Source organism: Lynx rufus, unplaced genomic scaffold (assembly GCF_022079265.1).
Source record: "Lynx rufus isolate CCGP_SWC_20201006 ecotype Redwood Valley unplaced genomic scaffold, mLynRuf1.p SCAF_15, whole genome shotgun sequence".
NCBI classification, from domain to species: Eukaryota; Metazoa; Chordata; class Mammalia; order Carnivora; family Felidae; genus Lynx; species Lynx rufus.
The window spans coordinates 61,054,922-61,077,645 of NW_025814829.1; the positions used below are offsets into that span (position 1 = coordinate 61,054,922).

General features: G+C 63.6%; 1 protein-coding gene across 1 annotated transcript in view; it reads left to right on the forward strand.

The window, feature by feature from the left end:
• Nucleotides 1-22,724, forward strand: part of ITPKB (inositol-trisphosphate 3-kinase B) — an 87,138-nt gene that overhangs the window by 58,234 nt on the left and 6,180 nt on the right. Inside the window, exons 2-4 of the mRNA XM_047077133.1 lie at nucleotides 14,655-14,754; nucleotides 16,000-16,213; nucleotides 20,815-21,019. Of these exons, the coding sequence (XP_046933089.1) occupies nucleotides 14,655-14,754; nucleotides 16,000-16,213; nucleotides 20,815-21,019 (519 nt within the window). The remainder of the gene's footprint in view (nucleotides 1-14,654; nucleotides 14,755-15,999; nucleotides 16,214-20,814; nucleotides 21,020-22,724) is intronic.

Genomic DNA, 22,724 nt, shown 5'->3' on the forward strand with positions numbered 1-22,724 from the left:
CCGGGGAAGGCCAGGAGGACGGGGAAATAGTCAGTATTGCCACTAGATTTCGGGTTTCGTAGACAGGAGAGAGAGCAGTGGGGGCTGTTTCTTTCAGGAAAACCCAGGGGGATTGCGGGGGGGGAGCACTGTCACCAAGGCTGACCCTTCTGGAAGGGGAGGGCTCATGAAAGGAGGTGGCCTCTTTGTGGGACCAGCGTGGGGCTGGGTGTGGGGAGCCCTGGTCTTCGTGCTGAGTGCGGAGCCCGCTTGGGATTCTCTCTCTGCCTGTACCCCGCTCACACTCACTCTCTCTAAAATTAAAAACAAACAAACAAAGCACACAAAGCCTTTCAGGAAGTCTGCGAAACCTGAAAGCAAGGAGGTGCCTGGAGTTGGCGTGCTGAGATTTACGTTCTAGAAAGTTCTCTGGCTGAGGTGTAGAGGGGCTGCCGAGGACATGCCTGGAGGCGGGGAAGGTTGTCATCATCCGGGAGAGGGAAGAGCAAAGGCTGATGGGTAGTGAGCCCCCCGCCCACCCCCCCACCCCCCCGGGGAGATCTCGGTGACCCGCATTAGCTCCGCAGGGCGTCAGACCGCAGGTGTGGGTGCCCTCGGGCCACCGGGAGGCCGCGACTGGGGGCGGTGACCAGCGCTGGGGGCCCCGCCACCCGGGATGCTGGGCCGAGGGACTGGTGGGGGGGAGGCGGCTGGTAACCCGCAGCCCCCCACCCTGAGTCATCCTGCCCGTCAGCCCCAGGGTCATGGGTGCCAGGCCGTCACCAGCGCCCCCTCCCCGCAGCCTGCCCCGCACAGAGCCCGTGCCTCCCGCGTTTCCCACGGAGGACCTGCTGGCCCGTGCGGGTCCCTGTCCGTGAGGAACCCTCTGTGCCCGGTCCTGCCATCCCTTTCTCATTCCCAGCAGGCTGTGGGGGGAGGGGACGGCCCGGGGCCTCTGGGTCTGGTGTGGGTCAGCACCCAGGGTGCCCTTGGCCGCTGTGCTCTGAAGTCCCCTGGCTTTCCCCTAGCACCCGTGTCGGGCCTCCTCCGGGCCCACCTCGGATGCCATCGTGTCCCCTCCCCCAGGCTGGGCTGCCGCTGGCAGCGGCCCCATAGCAGGTGCCCCGGTTCTAGAATCTGCTGAGCTCTGTCTGCTCGGCCGTGACCGAGCTGTGTCCCACGTCTCCGGTGCGCAGACAACGGAGCGCCAGCCGCGGCCGCACGGTTGGGCGGTTCAGAAGTCCCAGGTTCTATTTCAGGTTCTATGCCCGGCTGTGCCCCACCCCCCGCGCCCCCCTGCCCGGCTGCGAATCTAACCAGAGAGGCCAGCTTTCTTGGGGCATTTGATTTTTTTCCTTTAGACCTGAAGGGCCGGTGTCGCGAGCAGCATGTGATCCAGTCAGGTGTTCAGAGCACCCCTCGTCTCCCCGTGTAATCTTTCCTCCGGTCTTCGAGGCGGGGCCAGGGCCATCCACGCGCAGATGGAGAAGCTGCGAGAAAAGGGTGACAAGTCTGTCCACGTTCACGTGGCCAGTTGAGTAGACTACTTAAGACCAGTAGAGGTCCTGAGGCCATCCTCGCGTTCGGCCCTCTTTAAGTCCAGGGGTGGGACCCACATGCTGTCAGCGGCTGGGCGGGTGACAGTGTAGGAACAGGGCCTGGTGACCGGAAAGGAAGCCCCGTCTCCAGGTAAGTTGCTCAGCTCCAGCCCGTGGATGGACGCCACGCGGGAGCGTGGGCCAGGTTATTTCAAAGACAGCTGGAGATCTGGAGTTTTGTGTGAAATGCCCTGATTTGTAAATGTCGGCCGCTGGTTTAGAAAAAGAAAACATTCTGACAAAGAAAATCAAGTCAGCTGGCCACTGGCTGGAGTGTGTGTGCGTTGAATTATCTGGTCGCTTGTCACGAAGTGGCCCTCCTCTGGGCCTGATTTAGCGTCGAGGGGGACCTTTACCAGACTTTGCTGGGAGGGGGAAGGAGAGAGCCTACTTCGGGGCAGAGAAGAGGAAACTCTGAGAAGCTGCCGGTCGGGTCACGACCTGGGGGCCAAGCGCTGTGTGAGTCGGTCGGCCGCCTGCGTTCCGGGGCAAATACGCTCCCATCTCCCTCCATCAGCCTGGAATCTGGGGGTCCCTGGAGGTTTATCGCCTTGCTTCCTTTTCGAAAAATTGAAATGACAGCAGCTTGAAAATGTTTTCTTCGGGGGCGCCTGGGTGGCTCAGTCGGCTAAGCGTCCGACTTCGGCTCAGGTCACGATCTCGCGGTTCTTGGGTTCGAGCCCCGCGTCGGGCTCTGTGCTGACAGCTCAGAGCCTGGAGCCCGCTTCTGATTCCGTGTCTCCTCTGTCTGCCCCTCCCCCGCTTGTGCTCTTTCTCTATCAAAAATAAAGAAACGTAAAAAAAAAAAAGAAAATGTTTTCTTCAGTTGGGTTTTTCTTTGGTGACTTCACTCGGAGACAGATGTGCCCTAATAATAGCATCGAAAGTTAAGAGGAATAAATCAGCCAGCTGTTTCTGTTCCCGAGAAGTGATGTCAGAAAGTTCCTGCGTGTGAGCCGTCCCCAGAGGCCTCAGAGGGGCCGAGCCTGCAAGGGGGCTGCGGCCGCTGTGGGATCCCAGATCCCTCTCTGCGGGACCGCGTCCTCGGGGCTCTCTCTCGTTGACTTCCTCCAGGACACGTGTACTGTCCCGCTCGAGGCATGTGGACGGTCATCGGTCCTCGCCTCTTCCCTGTGCCCGGAGGCAGGCTGGAGCGTGGGGAGACCCCGCCGGCCTGGAGCAGCCCCGACCTCCCAGTGTCTCTCTAGTTCCTTCCGTCCAGGGTTCAAGCCCTTGGCGGGGAGGACTTCCCGAGGTCATTAAGCCCGGTCCTCAGCCTCTGCCATTTTTCAGATAACCCGCTCATGTCTCTTACTAGCGTTTTATTTCCCTTCACTCAGTGGGAAGGAGGCGAACTGAGTCGGAGAGAACAAGCAGGCAGGCCGTGCAGGCGACAGGGGACTTTTGTGGGGCTCAGGCTTCAGGGCAGAGGGCGGTGTGTCTCAGGTGGACAGAAAGCCCGGCTGCCGTACGGAGATGCGTGTCCGTTGGCCGGCTTCTCCGTGATTCTGAGGGAGCAGACGGGCGGGGCTGGGTGGAGCCCCTGTGCGCCCCGTCTAAGGAAGGACGGCCGGTGCTGCTTTGTCGAAGCCCACCCCGCCTGGAGCCATCCCGGGAACCTCTGGAAGGGGTCTCCGGATGAACGGAGTGTGAACTCATTGTAGCCTAAAGCGAAAAGTGAAGCCAACAGGTGTGGTGTTTCTGCTTGTGGTGGGTGGGGACGCCCCCTCCCTCCCTCCCCCCCCACAGATGCCAGGGGTACGTGGAGGTGCGGCCCCCACGCCTGTCCTCTGCTGGGGAGTCCCTTCGCCCCTGTTCGCTCCCCTGGGAGGCGAGGCAAGCCTGCCTCCTGGCCTAGAGGCTCGTGAGCTGTGGGAAAGTGCTAAGTAAGCACTCAGGGCCCAGTTGACAGAGATGCTTGGGGGAAGCTCGATGAGTCAATCTGTTTATGAAAATCACACGTTACCGAGGAGGCAGACGTCAGGATGACCCGGGGGACAGCTGCCGAGTCTGGCTCCTACTTGGGGGACCACGGGTGTGTCTTCTCGGCGGCCCGTTTCCTGTGCCCCCGGCCATCTGCACGTGAGCAGAGACGGGCTCTGTCCCGGGCGGCTCTGGTCGGGACAGGGAGGCCGGGTGACTCACGGGCGAAACCCAGAGCCGGGCATCGGCAGCCTCTCGGGGGCAGGGCTGTGGCGCTTCTTTGGAAACGAGCTCGGGGTTTCTGACCGTCTCTGCCCTCTGCTCGGTGCCAGCTAGCCAGGGGCGAGCCCGAGGAATCTGTCAGAAGTCCGAACTGCACCAACGTATCTTGCTGGGAAATAATTTTCTAAATATAGCCCCGTGGTCGATACTGCTTGTAAGTTCTCATGCGGGTATGCAAGGCTCTTCCTGAAAAGTTTCCTTGTTGGAAATTCCTTACGTGGGAGTTCCCAAAAATCTGGCTTTGGAGTTCGCCCAGAGCAACCCCCTTGGCCAATGTCTTAAGAGCTCTTTCTGGGTTCTCAGAAGCCACTTAGGAGGCGGGGCTGTGTCCGTGGACGTTCTTGGCCTGGAGAAGTAAACTTTCAGCAAGCTAGAGGTCGAGGAAGTCTTTGCCGTGTGCAGTCGTGTCCTTAAGCTTCCTGATTTATAACCAACCCCAAGACTCTCCATCCCGGGCCGTCTTGGGAGAAATACACGGGGGGGGGGGGGGGTGTGTGAAAACTCTAACACGGAAGTTTGTTTGGGTAGCAGGGCTGTGCTCTGCCGTGACGTTTTAGACCCTCCAGCCGTTGTGCAGAAAACTGCCTTCCGTTTTCCTGGCGGTGTCAATGTCACGGCCCTGCGTGGGACCAAGGTGCGCGGCCCGGCCCGGCCCCGTCACCTGGTCGAGCCTCCGGGAACGGCTTCTTTCAGACCGTAGGTCCCCAGGGGAGGACGGGACGGGGGTGGGAGGGAGGTTGTGCGGGCAGCTGGTGACACAGGCCGGTGGCTCGAGTGCCAGGCTGCCTCTGCCTCTCACCTGCTGTCTCTCGCGCTTGAACGCGGCTCCGGGGCCTTCTGGATTTCCAGAAAGACTCTTTAAGGTGAGCCCAGGCTCCACCGGGGTTCATTTCATGGCGAGGAATGGGACCCTTGTGGGGACGCGCTTCCTGACGGCTGTGGGCTTCACCCCCTGCACTTGCCTCAGTGGGAGGAGGGATCCCAAGGCCAGCGCCCCGGGGATACAGGAGGGGGCCCCCAGACCCTGCGGCTCACATCTGCTGAGCCCGCACAGGCGGAACCTCTGCCGTTGTTTCACCCCCAAAGAGGCACCCCCTTCGGGGCTCAGAGCAAGACAGGACCCCTAGGAGGTATGCAGTGTTCACCGCACTGGATGCTTCTGTCGGCCAGCAGGTGCTGCGGGAAGGGGATTCAGTCCCTGCCGGGTAGGCGGTGGGGTGGCATTCACCTTGTGCAAGTAAGGTGGGGCTCGGACAGGCTGCTAACTTGACCACACCGCCAGCCAGGATCGAAACCCGCTTTTATGTGGCCGTGAGCTTATTTGCCACAGATGACAACGGGGCAGCCCAGCAGAGTGACGAAGCGTCTGCACCCCTGGAGCCAAACGGCCCGGGTTCGAATCCTGCCTTTGCCACTTACCAGCTATCGAACCTTGGGCCGGCAATCCAGTCTTCTGTGCCTCTGTGTCCCCATCTGCCACGCGCGACAGTGAGAGCCCCCGCGGGGTAGGCTGAGACACTCGTGCGGCACCTACATGACACGTAGTACTTAGCCAAGCACCGTGTCTGGCTCTAGTCGTCCGTACGGGTTAGGTGCTTCTGTGACTGGCACGGCCCACGGGCTGTCGGCGTCACCACACTGCCTGCGCGGCCTCGCCCTTAGTGTCCGGGAGCTGGGAAGGAGGGGTCCAGCGCCTCCGGCCCCCTCCCCCAAGCTAGGGGAGCAGGTGTGTGGGGCGGGGCTGGCCCCCTGATGAACTGGCCAGGGTGGGGGGCGCTGGGGGCACCGAGTGGCCCCAGCCCTTTGGCACCCGTGTCCGCTGACCAGTGAGGACCTTCAGTAAATTTCCACCCTCTGTAACTCGGCTTTGGTGTTTTTTTTTGTTTTTTTTTTTTTGCATCTTACCGAAGTGAAAATAAGATCTCTGGGGAAGGGTGGGAAGGGACCCGGTGTGCGTTGCAGGGGTGGACCCCCCTCCCCCCACCCCCTCCAGCTGGGCAGAGCCCCGGGTGCCCTTTCCCAGAGGAAGAGCCGGGCCCTTCTGTCCCGTGAGCTTTGTCCACTGGGAAGTCAGCTGCTGGAGACTGCCCTCCCCTAGCCCCAGCTCTTCCCGCCTCCGGCCTCTCCCCGGTTTCCTCCTATTGTTGATTCCAGCCTGCGGGGCACAGCCTGGAGGCCCCCTGGCTCCTGGAAGGAGAGGCACTGGGCCTCTGCCTGTACCAGCTTTTCCCTCCCTCCCTCCCTCCCTCTCTGTGCCCCTCTTTCTGGCTTTCCTTGCCCTCCCCCTCCCTCCCTCCTCCCCCCACCCCTCTGTGTTTCCTCCAGCCTTCCATTATTTTTAGTTCTTAAGAGGATGGAACCCAGGAGGGAGGAGGAAGGAGGAGCCAAGTTGGGGACCTTCTAGACCAGAGACGGAGCTTTGTGGGGCCCCGCCTGGTAGGGAGGGTTGGGAACATCTCCACGAGTGAAGGCTCCCTCCGTTCCTGGGGAGCCAAACAAAGGCTGATTTGGCAAGACTGTGGGTCCACGGATGCCAGCTCCTGTGAAGCTAGGAATTGGGGCGGGGGGAGGTCTGGAGTATGCAGGACTAGGAGAGCTTTCTTTGCTCGGCTGACCGATCCGAGGGGGGGCGGCCGCCAAGCCCTCACGGGTGTGTGTCAAAGACCCCTGGGGCCAGCCAGGCTGTCAACTGTCCAGGAACCACAGTGGGTGGTTAGTGGGTGTAGAGAACCAGGCAGACTGAGCAGGAAGTTCCTGCGAATATGCCACCCCCCACTCCCCCCCGCCTCCCTGGAGAGGTCTCTGGAAAAGTCCAGGCCCCGGCAGGTGAGTCCACGGAGGCGTGAGCCAGCTTGGGTGGATTTCGTCGTGCAGCAGGAGGGATGTGGCAGGGCCCGAGCCCTTGCTGTGTGCGGGGCCTGGGACGGCCACTGCGTGTGCAGCCGGGGGGGCCCACGGTGGTGCCGGGAGGAGCTCACCCTTCGTGGGCAGACACCGCACCGAACACACAGTCAAGAAGCACTCGCACCTTCCCCTGCCTCGCCGAGGCCCCCGGAACCGGGCGCGTGGCTGGATCGGTGTCGAGACCCCTCGGAGCAGAAGGGCCGGCTCGCGGGTCCCAGCTTCGGAGGCAGATAGGACGCAGATCAGCGGGAGGGAGGAGGGGGGCACTGCAGGCAGGGCGCCCGCACCTGTGTGAGCAGGGACCTGGGGCGCGGCAGCCCTCTTCGGAGAGAGAGGACAGAGCGCCAAGCCCAGGACCCCGGGCAGTGCCCGCCTCTCGCACCCGCAGTGGCCAAGAGGCTCGAGAGGAAGGCCCATCCTTGCCGCACTGGCCTAGCCCAGCCGTCGATCCAGAGTGGGGCGCCCTCCGTCGCTGGGCTCTCCAAAGGACAGGTGCGGGGCGATGCAGGGGACCCGCGCCCAGCCCTAACCTCTGTGGAAAGTGTTCTGAACCCCCCACCCCCTCCAGCTTTGGGGCCGTCACGCGGGGGAGGCGGGAATGACAGAAAACCTTCCTCGGGTCTTTCTTGAAAAGAAGTGTTTCTGCATTTGGTTTTCAGGGGACTGTTCTCGTTTGTTAAAGCGGGGGGAGGACGGTTAGTCTCCAAAGCCAGGCTCTTGTTCTTAGCCGCAGCCACCTGCCCTGCCAAGTCCTCGGGCTTAATTTTTCCGATCTTCGGGGTCTCGGTTTTGAAAGGCCTTCCCTCACCTCCCCACCCGCGCCCCCCCCCTGCCCCCTCCACCTCCAAGCTCACAGCTCACTGTTGGCAGGGGCGGGTTTCGATTTTGGCCCCAGCCAGGTTTCTAACCGGGGTTGCAGGAGGGAACCGCTGGGCCTGGGGGGGGGGGGAGCCCTACCTGCCTGGGCTCGCCTAGCTGCCCCACGGGAGCGCTCTGCCAGGGGGAACACAATGAACAAAGTTGGCCGGTCCCGGGCCTCAGAGAAGCGCAAGCTTTCCCCCAGCGCCGGAGACAGAACCATCACCGGGGAAACCCTTGCTGCTGTTTTAGACCGAAAGAAGAAGGAAGAAAAAAAGCGTTTTTTCCAAACATGGACAAGTCAAGGAGTCGCGTTCAGACTTTTGCAAGATCGGAACAAAGGCGCTGACGCGGCGCGGGCCATCCGCGGGCCGGGACCTTTTCCATCGACTTGCAGGGCTTTGTTAAGGGTGTGTTGGGGAGGCAGTGCTGGGAACAGACTTGGAAGGAGGCAGGGCAGGCCTCTACTGAGGCCTCCCCCATCTGAAAGGTCACTCTTTGGACAAAGCCCTTGCTGTTGGCCTGAGGCTGTTTTTTAACTGGGGGCGAGGCCGGTCACCCCTGCACGGGGAGAGAGGATGGGGTGGGGGGGGGGCCTAGTTACCCTGTTGGCTGAAATACAACAACATCCTCGGAGTTAAATGGTGTGAACCAGGAAGCTGTGTGACCTCGGGCAAGTGACTTAACCTCTCCGAACGCGTGTCATCATTCGCAGAAGCAGCGTCGTGCGTGAGGGTGACGTGAGGTGTTACTGATATGCCCCGCAACACGCCAGACGTGTGACGGGCGATGTCTTCGCCCGTCTCCCCCGCTAGCCAGTCACCGCCACTCACCAGTGCGCACACACGCTCGTGCGTACGCGCACGGGAGCAGCGGAGCCCAGGCTCCCAGCGTGTTTCCGAGAGTCGCGGGGTCCAGAGAAAATTCCCCTTTTCTGATGTCTTCGAGATTTGCCCTCGTCTCTTTCAGACTTAAAAGAAAAAAAAAGGAGACTTGTGATTCTCTGCAAAGACCAGGTCGCCAAGGGTCAGACTATTTCGATAAAAAGGGACGTGCTGGAGGAAAAAGTGGAAAATTGGGGGAAAAGTTAGGTGGGGAGAAGTTAAGGAAAGGATGTAAAATCCCCTTTATAAAATGAAACCTGCTCTGTAATCTCTTTGCCCCCCAAAATAGCCGTGTTCCGCGGTGCCTGGCAGATGGGGTTATTTGGGAAACTTTTCTCTCTTGGGCAGCTTTACGGATTCTCTGAACCCGAAAATGGTGCCAGTGCCTGGCCTGGCCTGGCCCGGCCGGCTCGGACTCTCCCCGCGTCTGGGGCCTCGGGAGGTGCTGCGCGGGCTCCCACCGCATGAGCACCCGCGGGGAGGCTTTGCAAGCGGCTTGACCACACAATGAGTTCATCTGGTTGCCACTTAGCCACGATCTGATCCTCTGGAAGTGCCCAGATGGGTCCTTGCCAGGCTCCCGTGCGTTGGAGGTGAAAACTGTTTCAACTAAAAAGGAAAAAAAAAAAAAAAAAGACACAGAAGTCAGAGCAAACTGAACACCTAAGGTTCGCCTGCCCCGTGACCGTGTACGGAGCCCCCGTATATATGTATTCTTTCCTCCGCAGTCCTCCCCACGACCCTATGGGCTGGGCCGGGCATGTGCGATGTTCTCGAGCCCAGTTTACAGATGCGAACGCTGACCGACAGGTGCAAAGGCTTGCTCGCAGCTGCAGCCGAGAGGAGGTAGACCAAGGGGTCCCTCTGCCTCCCAAACATGATCGCGCTCTGTGTCATCGTGCTGCCTTCCGGAAGCGAAATGCAGCATGAAGGCCAGCCTTTCCAGCCCGGGCCTGGCGACGTGGAGGGAAGGGAGGCTGGAGGAAGGGGCTGGCCACGCTGGGGTAAACACGGGGCCGCGAGTAGCTGTCTTCAGGAGGCCTGCTTCTCCAGAGGGTCCAGGCAGTGCCGTGGCCGAGGGGAGTGGGGGGGTGGGGGGTGCAGGGCCCCGAAGAGCCCGCACCTGTCCAGAAACCTCAGCTTGTGCCAGGAGGCTCCCAGTGGGTCCCAATGGGCAGATGCAGCCTCCCTCGCACGCCTCTTGGCTTTGGTCTCCCTCCTCCTGAACCGCTGGGGCGGTGCTCAGCCTGCAGGCCTGGAGGGCCGTGGTGGCCTCTCGGGGACCCCCCTGCAAGGGAGTGCGCGGTGGGGCCAGGTCCTGGGGGCCCGGCTCTCAGGGGCTCACGCTTGCCCAGGTAGGAGCTGGCGTGCAGGTGTATTGTGCCCAGAGCATTCTAGAAACACCCGGGGGGAAGGGGGCAGCTGAAGCAGAGGAAGGGCTTCCAGGGAAAGGGGCACCGGGCTGCGCAGGGTTAGCGAAGTCCTCTGCAGCCGTGCTGGGGAGAGATCCCTGACGGCAGAGACAGGCACCTGGCAGGTGTCTCAGGGTGGGTGCGGGGAGGTGTGTGGGGCCAGGCTCACGGGCCTGGGACACCGTGTTTGGTGAACGGCCGCGCGGCCGCCTGTGGATGGGGGTGGGGGGCACCAGGCGGCTAAACGTCCCATAGTGCATGAGGCAGCCCTGGAACCAGAGGGGTCTCTGTCCCCGGCACCACTACCCTTTTTACTGGCTGCGAGGGGCAGGCGGTGGCTGGAAAGAAGGCAGGAGGTAGACCCCAGAGGGTCCTGAGGGCTGAGCTGAGGAGAGAGAGTGCCGGCCCTGGGCAGCTCCTGCAGGGGCGGGGACTGGGCGCTAGGCTCTGACACCCCCCTGGGGGTCTAGTGTCCTCTCCATGTGCAAGAAGGAGGCCACCAGGGAAGACAGAGCAAGTCCAGACCCAAGGAACAGGCAGAAGGTGAACGAGGGGAGGGCTGACTCGTGACCATCCTCCCCTCTTCCCTGCGCCATTCCCTCCTCCCCCTCCTCCTCCTCCCCCTCCTTCCCGCGCCACTCTCCTTGTCTGTTTATGGAAGACTGAGGCGATCCTAGTCATTAGCCCTTTCATTCGTTGGAGGCGGGGTTTCCCTGCAACAGACGTGGGGTGTCTGGGGGACCCAGCCGGAGGGTGGCGTTTTCCCAGGAGCCACAAGCATCACGGGGAGGCTTGGGGTCTGGTTTAGAAAAACACACAGATGGGGGCCTGGGGGGCTCAGTCGGTTGAGCGTCAGACTTCAGCTCGGGTCACGGTCTCACGGTTCGCGAGTTCGAGCCCCGCGTCGGGCTCTGTGCTGACAGCTCGGAGCCTGGAGCCTGCTTGGGATTCTGTCTCCTCTCTCTGCGCCTGCCCTGCTTATTCTCTCTCTCTCTCAAAAATAAATAAAACCTTTAACACACACACACACACACACACACACACACACACAGAATCGGACACCCCCCGGGCCCCTCCCTGGGGCTCAGCCTGGGCCCTGCAGCCCGCTGGCCAGTGAATACTTTCCGCCCGGGCTCTCAGGGGCTCTGGCATCTGAGTCCAAGATGAGAGATGCGGCCGAGAACCACAGGCCGGAGCCGTAAGTGAAGTGAAGTGAAGGCGTCCGCCCCACACGGGTCCTGGCCCCCAGCGTCGCTTCTGCTGTGAGGCCGGGCACCTCTAGACTGAAGAGGCAAAGGGGAGCCGGAAGGTGCTGTGTCCTGAGCCTCCGGTCCCTGCTGGCAGGTTCGGGAGCGTCACTGGCTGGCCGAGGCCGGAGAAGCCCAGTCTGGGGTTTGCCCGTCCCACCGAGATTCTTCTGTCCCCCTCGAGGAGGGTCGGGGCTTGTGGCCAGGCGGTGTTCTCCCCCTACAGCCCTGCCCACATTCTCTCCGCTCCTGTCAAGTCAGGGGCGGGGGCTGCCTGGAGCGGTTTCCAAACATCCGGCATCTCCAGGCCGCTCACCTGTCCCGTCCTGCTGGCTTCTGGTCCTTTCCTTCCCCTTGACGTGCTCCCGAGAACATCCCAAGTGCACGACTCCAGCCACGGGCAGATCTGCCTGCTGGGAGAGGCCTGTGTGATCCCGTAGTTGCCCCTGCCCAGCCCCAAGGTGGGACCTTTTGGGGTTTGGGTGGCCGGCCTCGGAGCGTCTCCCAAGGGCTCAGGACCCTGCTGCTAAAGGGGCATTCAGGAGACTCCCCAGAGCAGGCTGCCAGCCCCACTACCCAAGGGACCCGCCTCGAAGAAACCTCCTTGTTGGCCTTCCCAGCCCGTCTGCCGTTACCTGGCACGGCGTCCTCAGGGCTGGCGGAGACCGTGGGTCAGGGCCCTCGCCCGGCGTCAGGCGCAGCCGCCGTAGGATTGGGCCCCGGTCCCCGGGGGTGAGCCGGGACCTGCCGGCGCCCGTGGGTGGGAGCGGAGAATGGGAGAACTGGGGGCAGCGACCACCCCGGGTGTCCTGGGAGGCGAGGAAGGAACGCGTCTCCGGGAGCCGCGACCACACCGAGTGGGTCTGACCAGCCCCGGGCTCGGTGGTCTTTACTCCTCAGTAACCGCGGCGACGCCTGCGCTTAGCTCCAGACGGGCTGCCTCCCCGGGGTAACTTCAGAAACACCCCTTCCTTGAACGCAGAGCTGAGACCCTCCCCCACGTACCCCGTGATCGCTGAATGGCTTTACCTCCTGGGATCGGGGCGGGGGGGACCAAGGGTTGCTGTCCTCCTACAGGCAAGATAAGAAAGCCACCGGGAGGGTCAGGAGCCTGTCCAGGGTCAGTCAGGGAGGAGGGGCCGGAGCCAGGACTCCGGCCCAGGCCGACCCGCCTCTTCCCCACTGCGTATGCTGCCCTGCCCCGGGCCTCCTGGCCTCACCTGCTCACCCTCGTCCCCCGCCGCCTCCAGCTGCCCTTCCCAGCAGGCCTGGACCCAGCCGTTCCAGACGCAGGCCGGGGCTCTGTCACACAGGCCCCTGCCTGTGACAGTCTTCCCCCTGCCCCCACCCTGCCTCTGCCGGGCGCAGCCAACACGAAGGCCTTCCTTCCCAGCGTTCCCCCGTCTTTGCACGCCCCTCCCTGGCCGAGGGACCACCGCGTCTGCAGACACAGTGTGAGGTCACACACCGCAGCCGGGTGACAGCTCTAGTCTTCCTCCGAGGGGCTTTGCAGTTGGGATGCGTGTCCCCGGGCCCCTGAGGGTCCAGCAGTCAGTGCAAGGAGCCCGGTGGCCCAGCTGTCCCTCCCTCACGAGGCAGAGGAGGAAACTGAGGCCCGAGAGGGGCGTGTAGAAGGGGAGCGTGGGTTTATTGTTCCCTGACGGGGCAGTGGCCCGGGTTGGGGTCACATGCACCTGCCAGACCCTCGTCCCCCCCCCCCCCCCACCCCGAGCTCTGCTGGCGGGACGTGGCTGGCAAGTGGTGGCCAGCTGTGCAAGTTTCCTCTGGACCCACCTTGACGTCTCCCCACTCCCCCCTCCCGGCTCATCTCGTGCAGTGAGGTTTTCCCGTTGTGCCTCCCCCTGCATTGTTTGTGCGCCCTTCTGGGGGCTTAGATAAGAAACTCCTCGGCCTTCCTTAGCCTTCTTTGGTGATCTCCATCGGAAGGATCTAGAAAAACAACCTTGCCAGCAGAGGCCCGGCCCTCCCGTCACGTGGGCTGGCGAGGGCTGGCCTCGTGCGAGAATAGACCAGGTCTCGGTGGTGGGGTGAGGGTTTCTGGCACCGGAGGAGGATTGCCAGGTTCCAGCAGATGCTTCTCCTTAAACAGATTTTCACTTGAGAGCCGGGTGACAGCGGTGGCTGATGTGACCTTGGTTTCACCTTGGGCACCCGCAGCCTCCGCAGCGACGCGGCCGTGGGGCAGGGAGCGAGCCCCCCGGGTCTTCGGGGTCCCCGGTCGAAGCGGGCCCCTCCTCACGCCCCCCCGCCCGCACAGCTTCTAGCCCCTTCTCCCGGCGCCGAGCCTCGTGGCTTTGCTCTGTGTTTTGCCAGCCAGGGACCCGCCTTCTCAGGAACCGGTGGTGGTCCCCTGGCCCTGACTTGCAGCTCGGGTTCTCGGGCCTGTGTGCTTCTGCAGAAACATTGACTGCGGGGGGAGGAGGGGAATTTTGTAAAGCAGTGGTGTGGGTGAAGGTTCCAGAACCGTCTCCGTCGCTCGTGTCCCTGAGGCTCGGGCTCTCCCCGCCGACGGGATGGTGACTGTCCTGTGTGCCTGTTGGGACGATAAAGTCGGGTGCGAAATAAGCGTCCGTTCTCCTTTCTGCCAGGGCGCCCTCCTGCACACACACGCGCGCGCGCGCGCGCACACACACACACACACACACACACACACACTCTCCTTACTTGAGAAACACCCTCAGAAGGAGAAGTACCTTGAAGAGGAGGGAACTGCGGGCCCACTCACCCCTGTGTGCACCCGAGCCGCGGGGTGGAGGGTGCTGTCCCCGGGGAACTCCCTGCAAGGTCTCTCTTCAAACCGCCCGCAGGCAAGAAGGGCCTCTGTGCAGCAACGTCTGCAGACACAGTGTGAGGTGACATACCGCAGCCGGGTGACAGCTCTAGTCTTCCTCCGAGGGGCTTTGCAGTTGGGATGCGTGTCCCCGGGCCCCTGAGGGTCCAGCAGTCAGTCCAAGGAGCTCGGTGGCCCAGCTGTCCCTCCCTCACGAGGCAGAGGAGGAAACTGAGGCCCGGGAGGGGCGTGTAGAAGGGGAGCGTGCGTTTATTGTTCCCTGACGGGGCAGTGGCCCGGGATGGGGTCACGTGCACCTGCCAGACCCCCGTCCCCCCGAAGGTCCCCTTGCATCTGGGCGCTTTGTCGAGCTCTCGATGGCCGTCTGCTGCGTAGATGACGGAGGTGACGTCCTTGGAGCCCTGTGGGCTTGACACTTGTCATCCTGGGGCCACAGGCAGCGAGTCTGTTGGCTTTGGATTTGTCCTAAGCAGAAAGCAGTAGTTCCCTTTCTTAAAATGTGTATTTATTTATGTGGGAGGTGGGGAGAAAATTGGGCATGTGAGTGGGGGAGGGGTGGAGAGACAGGAAGGGAGAGAATCTCAAGCAGGCTCCGCCCTGTCAGCGCGGAGCCCGACCCGGGGGGCTCGATCCCACGAACCGCGAGATCGTGATCTGAGCCGAAACCAAGAGTCGGACGCTCAACCGGCCGAGCCGCCCGGGCGCCCCTGTGGTTTCCTTGCTAACGGAGAGTTTTCTCATTCGCTTGTTTCTAGAGCAAATCATGGCGGAAAATAAAAAACATGGTGCACTGGTCTCCCTTCGTCATGTCCTTCAAGAAGAAATACCCCTGGATCCAGCTGGCAGGACACGCAGGTAGCTGCAGGCCCTCGCGGAGGTTCCCCCGGGACCCTCTGCTCTCCAGGGAGGGCCTGGCCCCCGATGCTCCCGGAGGTGGAAGCATCTGGAACGGGATCTCTCGGAGACAGCGGCGTGCTCCCCGGATGCGGCCCGAGCACTGCCCTGAGAACACGGGAGGACAGCACCCCCTCCGGAGCCTGTCCCGTCCCCAGACGCACACGCAGCCCCCCTTCCTCGTCTCTGTCTCTTTCGGTGTCTCCGTCTCCCCCTCCTGTCTCTCTCCCGCCTCACCTCAGCAAAATACGCGAAATCATCATCTTCCAGCTCGCCCACCATCTGCCATCTTGGACAAAGAGGCAAGGCTCAGCGTGCCATTGGGCGCCCGCTGTATCCCCCCATTGCCATGGTCTTAGGGGTCACGGCGTTCGTGGAGATGCGGGGGGTCTGCCCCGACGGAGCTTGTAGGAGGTGGAAGGTGCAGGCGGATCACCCCACAAGCGAAGGACAGTGCAGAGTCCTGGGTGCAGGCGGCCAGGGCGCCCGTCGCCCGCGGGGGACGAGGGGACATCTGTAGCCAGAGCCTGAGCGCTGGCTGGTCCACGTGCGGGCTCCCCTTGGTGGGCCTCATCCCCTGGGAGGTTTCCGTGGCTGCCCCGGACTTGACCTTCACGACCACAGACCAGCCCAGGGTCTGACACCTCTTTTATATCCCCCGCACGTGGGCCCAAGGCACTTGGGTGGACACGCTTCCTAAATAAATACGTCCCCGACGGCGTGACTCAGGGTCACGTCGCGGGTGGCCTGTGCCGGGCCTCGGACCCCCGCTTCTCAGCCAGCGTCCCTGCCCTGGGACTGAACCTGTCCCATCAGAGCTTCTGCCCTGAGACCGGAGGCACCGTCACTGCCCGAGGACTGGACCGATGAGGGGGTGGGGGTGGTGACAGCGACACAGGAAGAGGAGTGGCTGGGTCTCGCGTGTGTGAACCCTGCAGTGAGCGCTGGTGCCCCTCCATCTGCAGAAGAAGAGCCTGGGGTCAGGGAAGCTGGGGACCCAGCCCGGTTTGCAGCCAGGACTTGCCTCCACTCCCCTTACGGGGCTCGGTCCACGAGTGGGGACCTGGGGGCACCTTCAGCCCCAATGCTTACTGGGCGAGCGGCCCCTGGAGACCTACCGCGGGGGCTGGCGGGCAGGTGGGGGGAGGTGAGAGCGGGGAGGGTCTCGGACACGGACCCAGGGTCTCCCCCGACCTTGCTCTGCAGGGAGTTTCAAGGCGGCTGCCAACGGCAGGATCCTGAAGAAGCACTGTGAGTCGGAGCAGCGCTGCCTCGACCGGCTGATGGCCGACGTGCTGAAGCCCTTTGTCCCCGCCTACCACGGCGACGTGGTGAAAGACGGCGAGCGCTACAACCAGATGGACGACCTACTGGCCGCCTTCGACTCGCCCTGCGTGATGGACTGCAAGATGGGCGTCAGGTGAGCTGGGCCCGGGGTGCGGCAGGGCGGGCTCGGGGCGTGGGGGACGCCATCCCGCAGAGGGGACGGGACCCCGGCGTTGCCCCTCACGGCGTCCCCGCTTTTCCAGAGCCGGTAGCTGTGGGGCCGGAAGAGGGGCTCCGTGCTGAGCCTCCCCGGGAGGGGTGGGGCAGAGAGCACTGCCTTTCTGGGCGGGTGGGATTGCCGGGCAGCAAGGTGGTGGCCGCGTGGGGAGACTGGGGGAGAGGGTCTTAGCGCCCCCCCGCGCCCCCACCCGTGGGAAGGGAGAGCTGGTCAGTGGAATATGTTGGGGTGCCCCCGAAGGTTCGCCCCTGCCCTACGAGTGCGGTGGAGGGGAGCCCGGGAGCTGCTTTCACGGGGGACGGGTCGGGGTGCTCCAGGGGGCCCGGAGAGGGCACAGAGGCCGGAAGGGGGTGCTCGGGCCTGTGCACGGGCTCGGATCCGACCCCTGGCGCCTGCCCCGGGAGATAAGCCCGAGCTTGGAGAGGACTCGGAGGGGAGGAGACCGGGTGATGCGCAGAGCCGAGGGGACCCGAGACCCCTCCGCCCGCAGCTCTGGGCCCTGCTTTGGCGGCGTGGTTTTCTCCTCCCTCTCGGCCTTGGGCCACTCCGTCCCAAGGAGTCACCGAGCGGCTCCCTCTCTCCTGCTGCGCTCGTGAAGTCCTCCCGGGCTGTTGGCCACGTGGTATTGGGGTGCCGTGCTCCCCTCGGGGGGAAGCCCCCAGGCTGCACAGCCAGACGCCCGGCTCGTCCATCCGCCCGCGGCTCGCCGGGGAGACCGGGCTCCAGGGAGCGGCTCAGAGCTGGGGCCTGGGTTTGCTTTGGATGGTTTTTATTCTTACGAGAATGAGAAAGAAGCATGTGTGTGTGTGTGCATGCGCACACGTGTGCAAGACAGGCAGGGACCAGGAGAGAAGAGGGCCCGACAGCCCCCTTCCTTCCCTCCTCACTCCTGGGACTGTGTCCTCAAGTCAGACCCTGCAGGCCGTGTTCGTCGCGAGGCCCCCAGGCAGGGACCGGAGATGGGGAAGTACAGGCCCTCCTATTTGCTCTTTCGCTGTCCTTGACCTCCCTCCCCCGCACCCTTCCTCCCTCCTCCGCTCCAGCCCACAGGGAGGAAACAGAATGTCCCTCCAGCCACCGCTTGGCCGCTGCCCTTCCCCAGAGTTTTATTTCTGTCCCCGGAAGGCCCTCCCCGGTGCACCAGGATGGGCCCTCTCAAGGGAAGACACAGAAATATTCCGATTAGCGTTCACTCAGACCGTGGCCCAAAAAAGCACGCGCTGCGGGAGGGATGTGTGGAAAGTCCGTCCCACGAGGCTGCCCCGTGTAGCTGTCTGTTCCCTGGGAGGCTTGTGGGGACTGGCGCCCCCTGGGCCCTGCCTGTGTCTTCAGCTTCTGTCCCACTGCGCCCCGGAGTGACCGGCGAGGCTGGGACAGCGTTAGCTCACTTGGGAGCGGGGCCTCGAGGCGGAGGCTGTGCGGTGAGAGCGAGGTCTGTGTGGAGGGGAGGGGAGGTCTCCCCAGAACTGGTCCTGCCCAGCTTCTCCTCCGCTCCACAATGCAAGGGATGGGCCTTCCTCCGCTCCTCACGGCCACCGGCAGACGTGGGTCCTGCGTGGTCCGGTCCGAGCAGGGGGACATCGAACACAGAGGTGCGGGGACTCGGACTCAGCAGGGCCCCGGGTCCGTGCCAGGCTTCCAGCTGCAGACCATGCCCCGAGGGGGCTCCGTGGGGCCCCGGGTCCATGCTGCGTCGATCCAGAATCCTTAACCCCAGACAGAACCCCTCGTAAGACCAGCAGTCCGTGGCCACTCCCAGTGCTTGCCAGAGGGAGGAGGCCGGAGCCCGGGGCCACCACCATCACTGAGTCCCAGGCATGAGGGGTTGAGACCTGTCACGGGGAAGCAGTAGACGGGCTGACCAGCCAAGCCAGCTTCGGCCACAAGCTGGGGGGAGGCGTGGGGGGCGCTCAGGAAAAGGTGACGTGGGCACCTGTAGTGTCCTAAATCGGGGGCATCGGGGACGGCGGTTCCACGTGGATGTATGCTCATGTCCCAGGGACTTTTCTTAGATTCTCCCCCGTAAGCCTGTGTGCTGTGTGTCACACGAGTCTTCCTGATGTCGGGGCTGAGGGTGGACACAAGGACCGTCCCCAGCTTTGGCGCGCGAGCTGTGGGCGCCCACAGGCTTGCCGCCTACCCACCCTTCGCCCCGAGTGGCCGACCCCCCACCCCCGTCCCCCGCAGAGGCCTCTGCTCCCCCATCCCGCTGTCGGACGGAGGCGGGGAGCCCGGCCAGGCCAGCACTGGGGAGCCGTGTCGCCGCTGACCGGTGCCCCGGGCGGAGGGTGAGCGACCCCACCCAGACTGGCTGCCGGGGCCCTTCCTGGAAAAAGCCCCAGGCCTGCTTCCTGTTTAAGGAGCAACTGAAAGCTCTCTGCGGAAGTGCGGCCGCCCACCCGCCCCGCAGGCCCCCCAGTGGGCCCCGGAGCACGTGGGGCGGCCAGCCCACCCCCGGCCACGTGGCACGCACACACAGCCGCACCCGGGCCGGCCCGACACGACTCCACGCAAAAGCATCCTGCCCCTCGGCCTCTGCCTTGAAGCTCCTGCCATCCCTGACCTGGCTCGGCGGGCACCGTGGTGTGTGCGCGTGTGCGTGGGAGGGTGTGTGCATGGCTGTGTGCATGCGTGAGTGTGCGCGCACGTGTGCGTGGGGGTGTGTGCGTGGGGGGTGAGTGTGTGCATGGGGGTGTGCGTGGGGGTGTGGGTGCACGTGTGCGTTAATGACTGCGCACGTGCATGTGTGCATGAGTGTGTGTGCACGTGTGCGTGGGGTATGCATGGCTGTGCGCGCTCACGTGCGTGGGTGTGTGCATGGCTGCACGTGTGCATGGAGGGTGTGTGTGGCTGTGTGCGCATGCACGTGCGTGGGTGTGCATGGCTGTGTGTGCGCGTGGGGGTGTGCATGTGTAGGGGTGTACATGGCTGTGTGTGCATGTGTGGGGGGGTGCATGGGTGTGCATGCGTGTGGGGTGTGTGTGCATGAGTGTGTGCATGGGGTGTGCGTGGGTGTACGTGTGCACGGGGTGTGCACGTGTGCGTGCATGGCTCGCACACACTGCATACGTGCATGAGTGTGCACGCGTGTGCATGAGTGCACAGTGTGGGTGTGAGTGTGTGTGCGTAGCAGTGTGCATAGCTGTGTGTGCATGCACGTGCGTGGGGGTGTGCACGTGCACGTGGGGGTGTACATGGCTGTGTGTGCATGTTGTGTGGGGGGGTGCATGGATGTGCGTGCGTGTGGGGTGTATGTGCATGAGTGTGTGCATGGGGTGTGCATGGGCGTGTGGGTGTATGTGTGCATGGGGTATGAACATGTGCGTGCATGGTTTGCGTGCACTGCGCATGTGCATAAGTGCGCGCGTGTGCATGAGTGCACGTTGTGGGTGTGAATAATTGTGCTTAGGGGTGTGCATGGCTCTGTGTGCACACACGTGCGTGGGTGTGTGCACGTGTGGGTATGTGGGTGTACATGGCTGTGTGTGCACGCACTTGTGTGGGGGTGTGCACGTGGGGGGTGTGGGTGTACATGGCTGTGTGCACACGTGCGTCTGTGTGCACGTGTGCGTGGGGGTGTGCGTGCGTCCACACGTGCATGGGGGTGTACCTGCACGTGCGTGTGTGTGGGTGTGTGCATGGCTGTGTGCGTGCACGTGTGCGTGGGAGGTGCGCACGCCCGTGGAGAGGGTGTGCACTGGTACAGGCGAGGGCTGCGGGAGGTTCTAAATGACCAGGGCCACGTTCACAACCCAGGACTTGTCGTTTCCTTATAGTTGACACGGTGGTTTGTGAAAACTCGGCCTCTGAAGGCGTCATGAGTTGACGCGCAGTCTGACCTGGGTCCCCAAGCAGCAGGTGTGAGGGGAGGGTGGGGCCGGGCCGCCGTCACGGCCGCCGCCCACGATGGGCCAGCGCAGAAATCTTCCCTCCGCTACAGCTCTGTCCTGTGATTTGTTTCAGGAAGGGTCCGGGGCAGCGGTGGAGCCCGGGGTCAGGGGAGAAGAGGGGGGTTCACTGGGGAGCAGGGGTGCGTCTGCAACGTGCAGGATGCCCGTGTGTGTGGCAGGGGTGACGCCCCATCTCTGTTTGGCGATGGGGGTGGGGGAGGCATCGCGGGCCGGGGTTCAGCCCCGGGCTGCTGAAGTCCCGTCCCACCCCTGCTCCGGTTTCTGGGGGACCCCTGCCGGTTCGACGGCGGGACAGTGAGCGACTTCCACTGGCTGTGCCTTCTCGGGCCTTCGGGCTGGGGGGCAGGTGTGAGGAGGCACGGGCTGGGCGGGGCAGGCCGTGTGGCCCCCCTCGGGCTTCCCCCCCCACCCCAGGCACAGGCTTCCCCTTCCAAGGCCACCTTCTGGCTCAGCCTTAGTGCTTGGTATTGGCACGAGGTCGCCCCATGCGCAGGGCCGCCCCCCGTTCTCCCGGTCGGGAGCCGGCCCCGGCCTGAGCAGAGCGTGTGCGCATCCTGCGTAAGCAAGCGGCCTGCGGCCCTCATCACCGCCCCCCTTCCCACGCAGGACCTACCTGGAGGAGGAGCTCACCAAGGCCCGGAAGAAGCCCAGCCTCCGGAAGGACATGTACCAGAAGATGATCGAGGTGGACCCCGAGGCCCCGACCGAGGAGGAGAAAGCCCAGCGGGCTGTGACCAAGCCTCGGTACATGCAGTGGAGGGAGACCATCAGTTCCACCGCCACCCTCGGCTTCAGGATCGAGGGCATCAAGGTGAGGCCCGCCAGGTGCCCGGGGAAGGAAGGGACAGAGGCTCCCATATCCGCCCCGGGGGTGGCGGCGGCCCGCAGGGGCCCCGGAGCAGGGTGGCTTCTAGCCGGCCCCAGGGTCAGCCCTCTGCCGAGGACCCTACGCTTAATCCTGACCGTGCCCAGCCCTGACCGGGAGCCCACCTAGGAGCCCGCGTGCCAGTGCAGGGGCCGCTCACTCTGCCTGTGGCCTGAGAGCTGGGGATGGGCCACGAGATGCAGGGGTGGGGACGTGCCGGCTGCGGTGACCCTCCCTCTGCCCGGGCAGCCGGACCAAACGCCCCTCCTCCGCGTCCCCGAGTGTCCCCGCCCTGGATATGATGAGCAGGTGCGGGCTCGCACTTCACCCCGGGGAGCGGCCTGCGAGGTGCCGGCCGGCCGGGCAGACGGCGGTCCCTGCGGCCTTCCTGGGTGTCTGTCCTCTGCCTGCTCCGGGCCGTCACCGAACAGCCCTAGCGTCTGGGTTTGAGCAGAGGGTGGCGCTCCGGCCATCCGCCCCTCCCCAGCGCTGCTTTGTGAGCTCTGGGCTGAGAAAGCCGTGTGTCCCTCCCCTGTCATCTGAAACCAGTTTTTCTTCCTTTTTTGCATCCAGCCCTCCTACGGGTTGCAAGTTTCATGCTTCCCTCTCATAATGCTCGTTTTCCTCCATGTCTCCAAAACAGTCCGCTTTCCCCTTACCTCTCCCTCTCAGGCTGGGTGCCCTAGCCTCCGTTCGTTGTCCGGCTGCAGGTACAGCCAGCAGCCCGTCTCCCCGCCCCTGCTCTGGGCAAACGCCGCGCGACGAGCCCCTGTGGGCAAGCTCCCCCTCCGCCCCGGGGTCCGTCCTCAAGAGGCAGCCACATTGCGTTACCTCGTCTCCGGCCTCGTGATGCACAGACCCAAGTCTGGGGGCTCCTCGTGGAGCCCCGCTTCCTCACCCTTTGTCCTTAACTAAGAACAGATCTCGGGGCGCCTGGGTGGCTCAGTCGGTTAAGCGTCCGACTTCAGCTCAGGTCACGATCTCACGGTCCGTGAGTTCCAGCCCCGCATCGGGCTCTGGGCTGACGGCTCAGAGCCTGGAGCCTGCTTCGGATTCTTTGCCTCCCTCTCTCTCTGCCTCTCCCCAACTCATGCTCTCTCTCTTGAAAATAAATAAAACTTGAAAAAAAAAATTTAAAAAAAAGAACAGATGTCCTCCTGGGGGAGCTAAGCTCCATGTGCTTTCCAGGAACAGCCTGGAACAGACGCAGCGCCAGGCTAAGAAGATAAGTAGTCTCTTGCACCAGGCGGGCCAGGGAGCAGAGATGGGCAGGCGGTGACATTTTGGCTATGTTCAGGGAACATACGGTAAAAGATCTTAAGCTACAAAAGGAACCTCACTGAACTTGCGGTGGGAGCACCTCTCTTCTGCCTGGCGAGGGAGGTCGCCCCCAGATGGCAGGGACCCGTGGGGCACTCATGGGGGTTCCCAGGGCCAGGCCCCGAGGGAAGCCGAGACATAGGTGTCTCCTCCAGCCCCTGCTGCCCGCAGCCCCCTCCTCCAGTCCTGGCCCGCACCCCCCAGGCCTTCCCTGACAGCCTTCCTCTGCCTGGCACACTGAGGCCACCCTCCTTGTTCTCAGTCGGGGCTCAGGACAGGCTCCACGGTGCTGCCCGACTACGCCCTGTGGCTGGCAATGCAGACGTGGGTC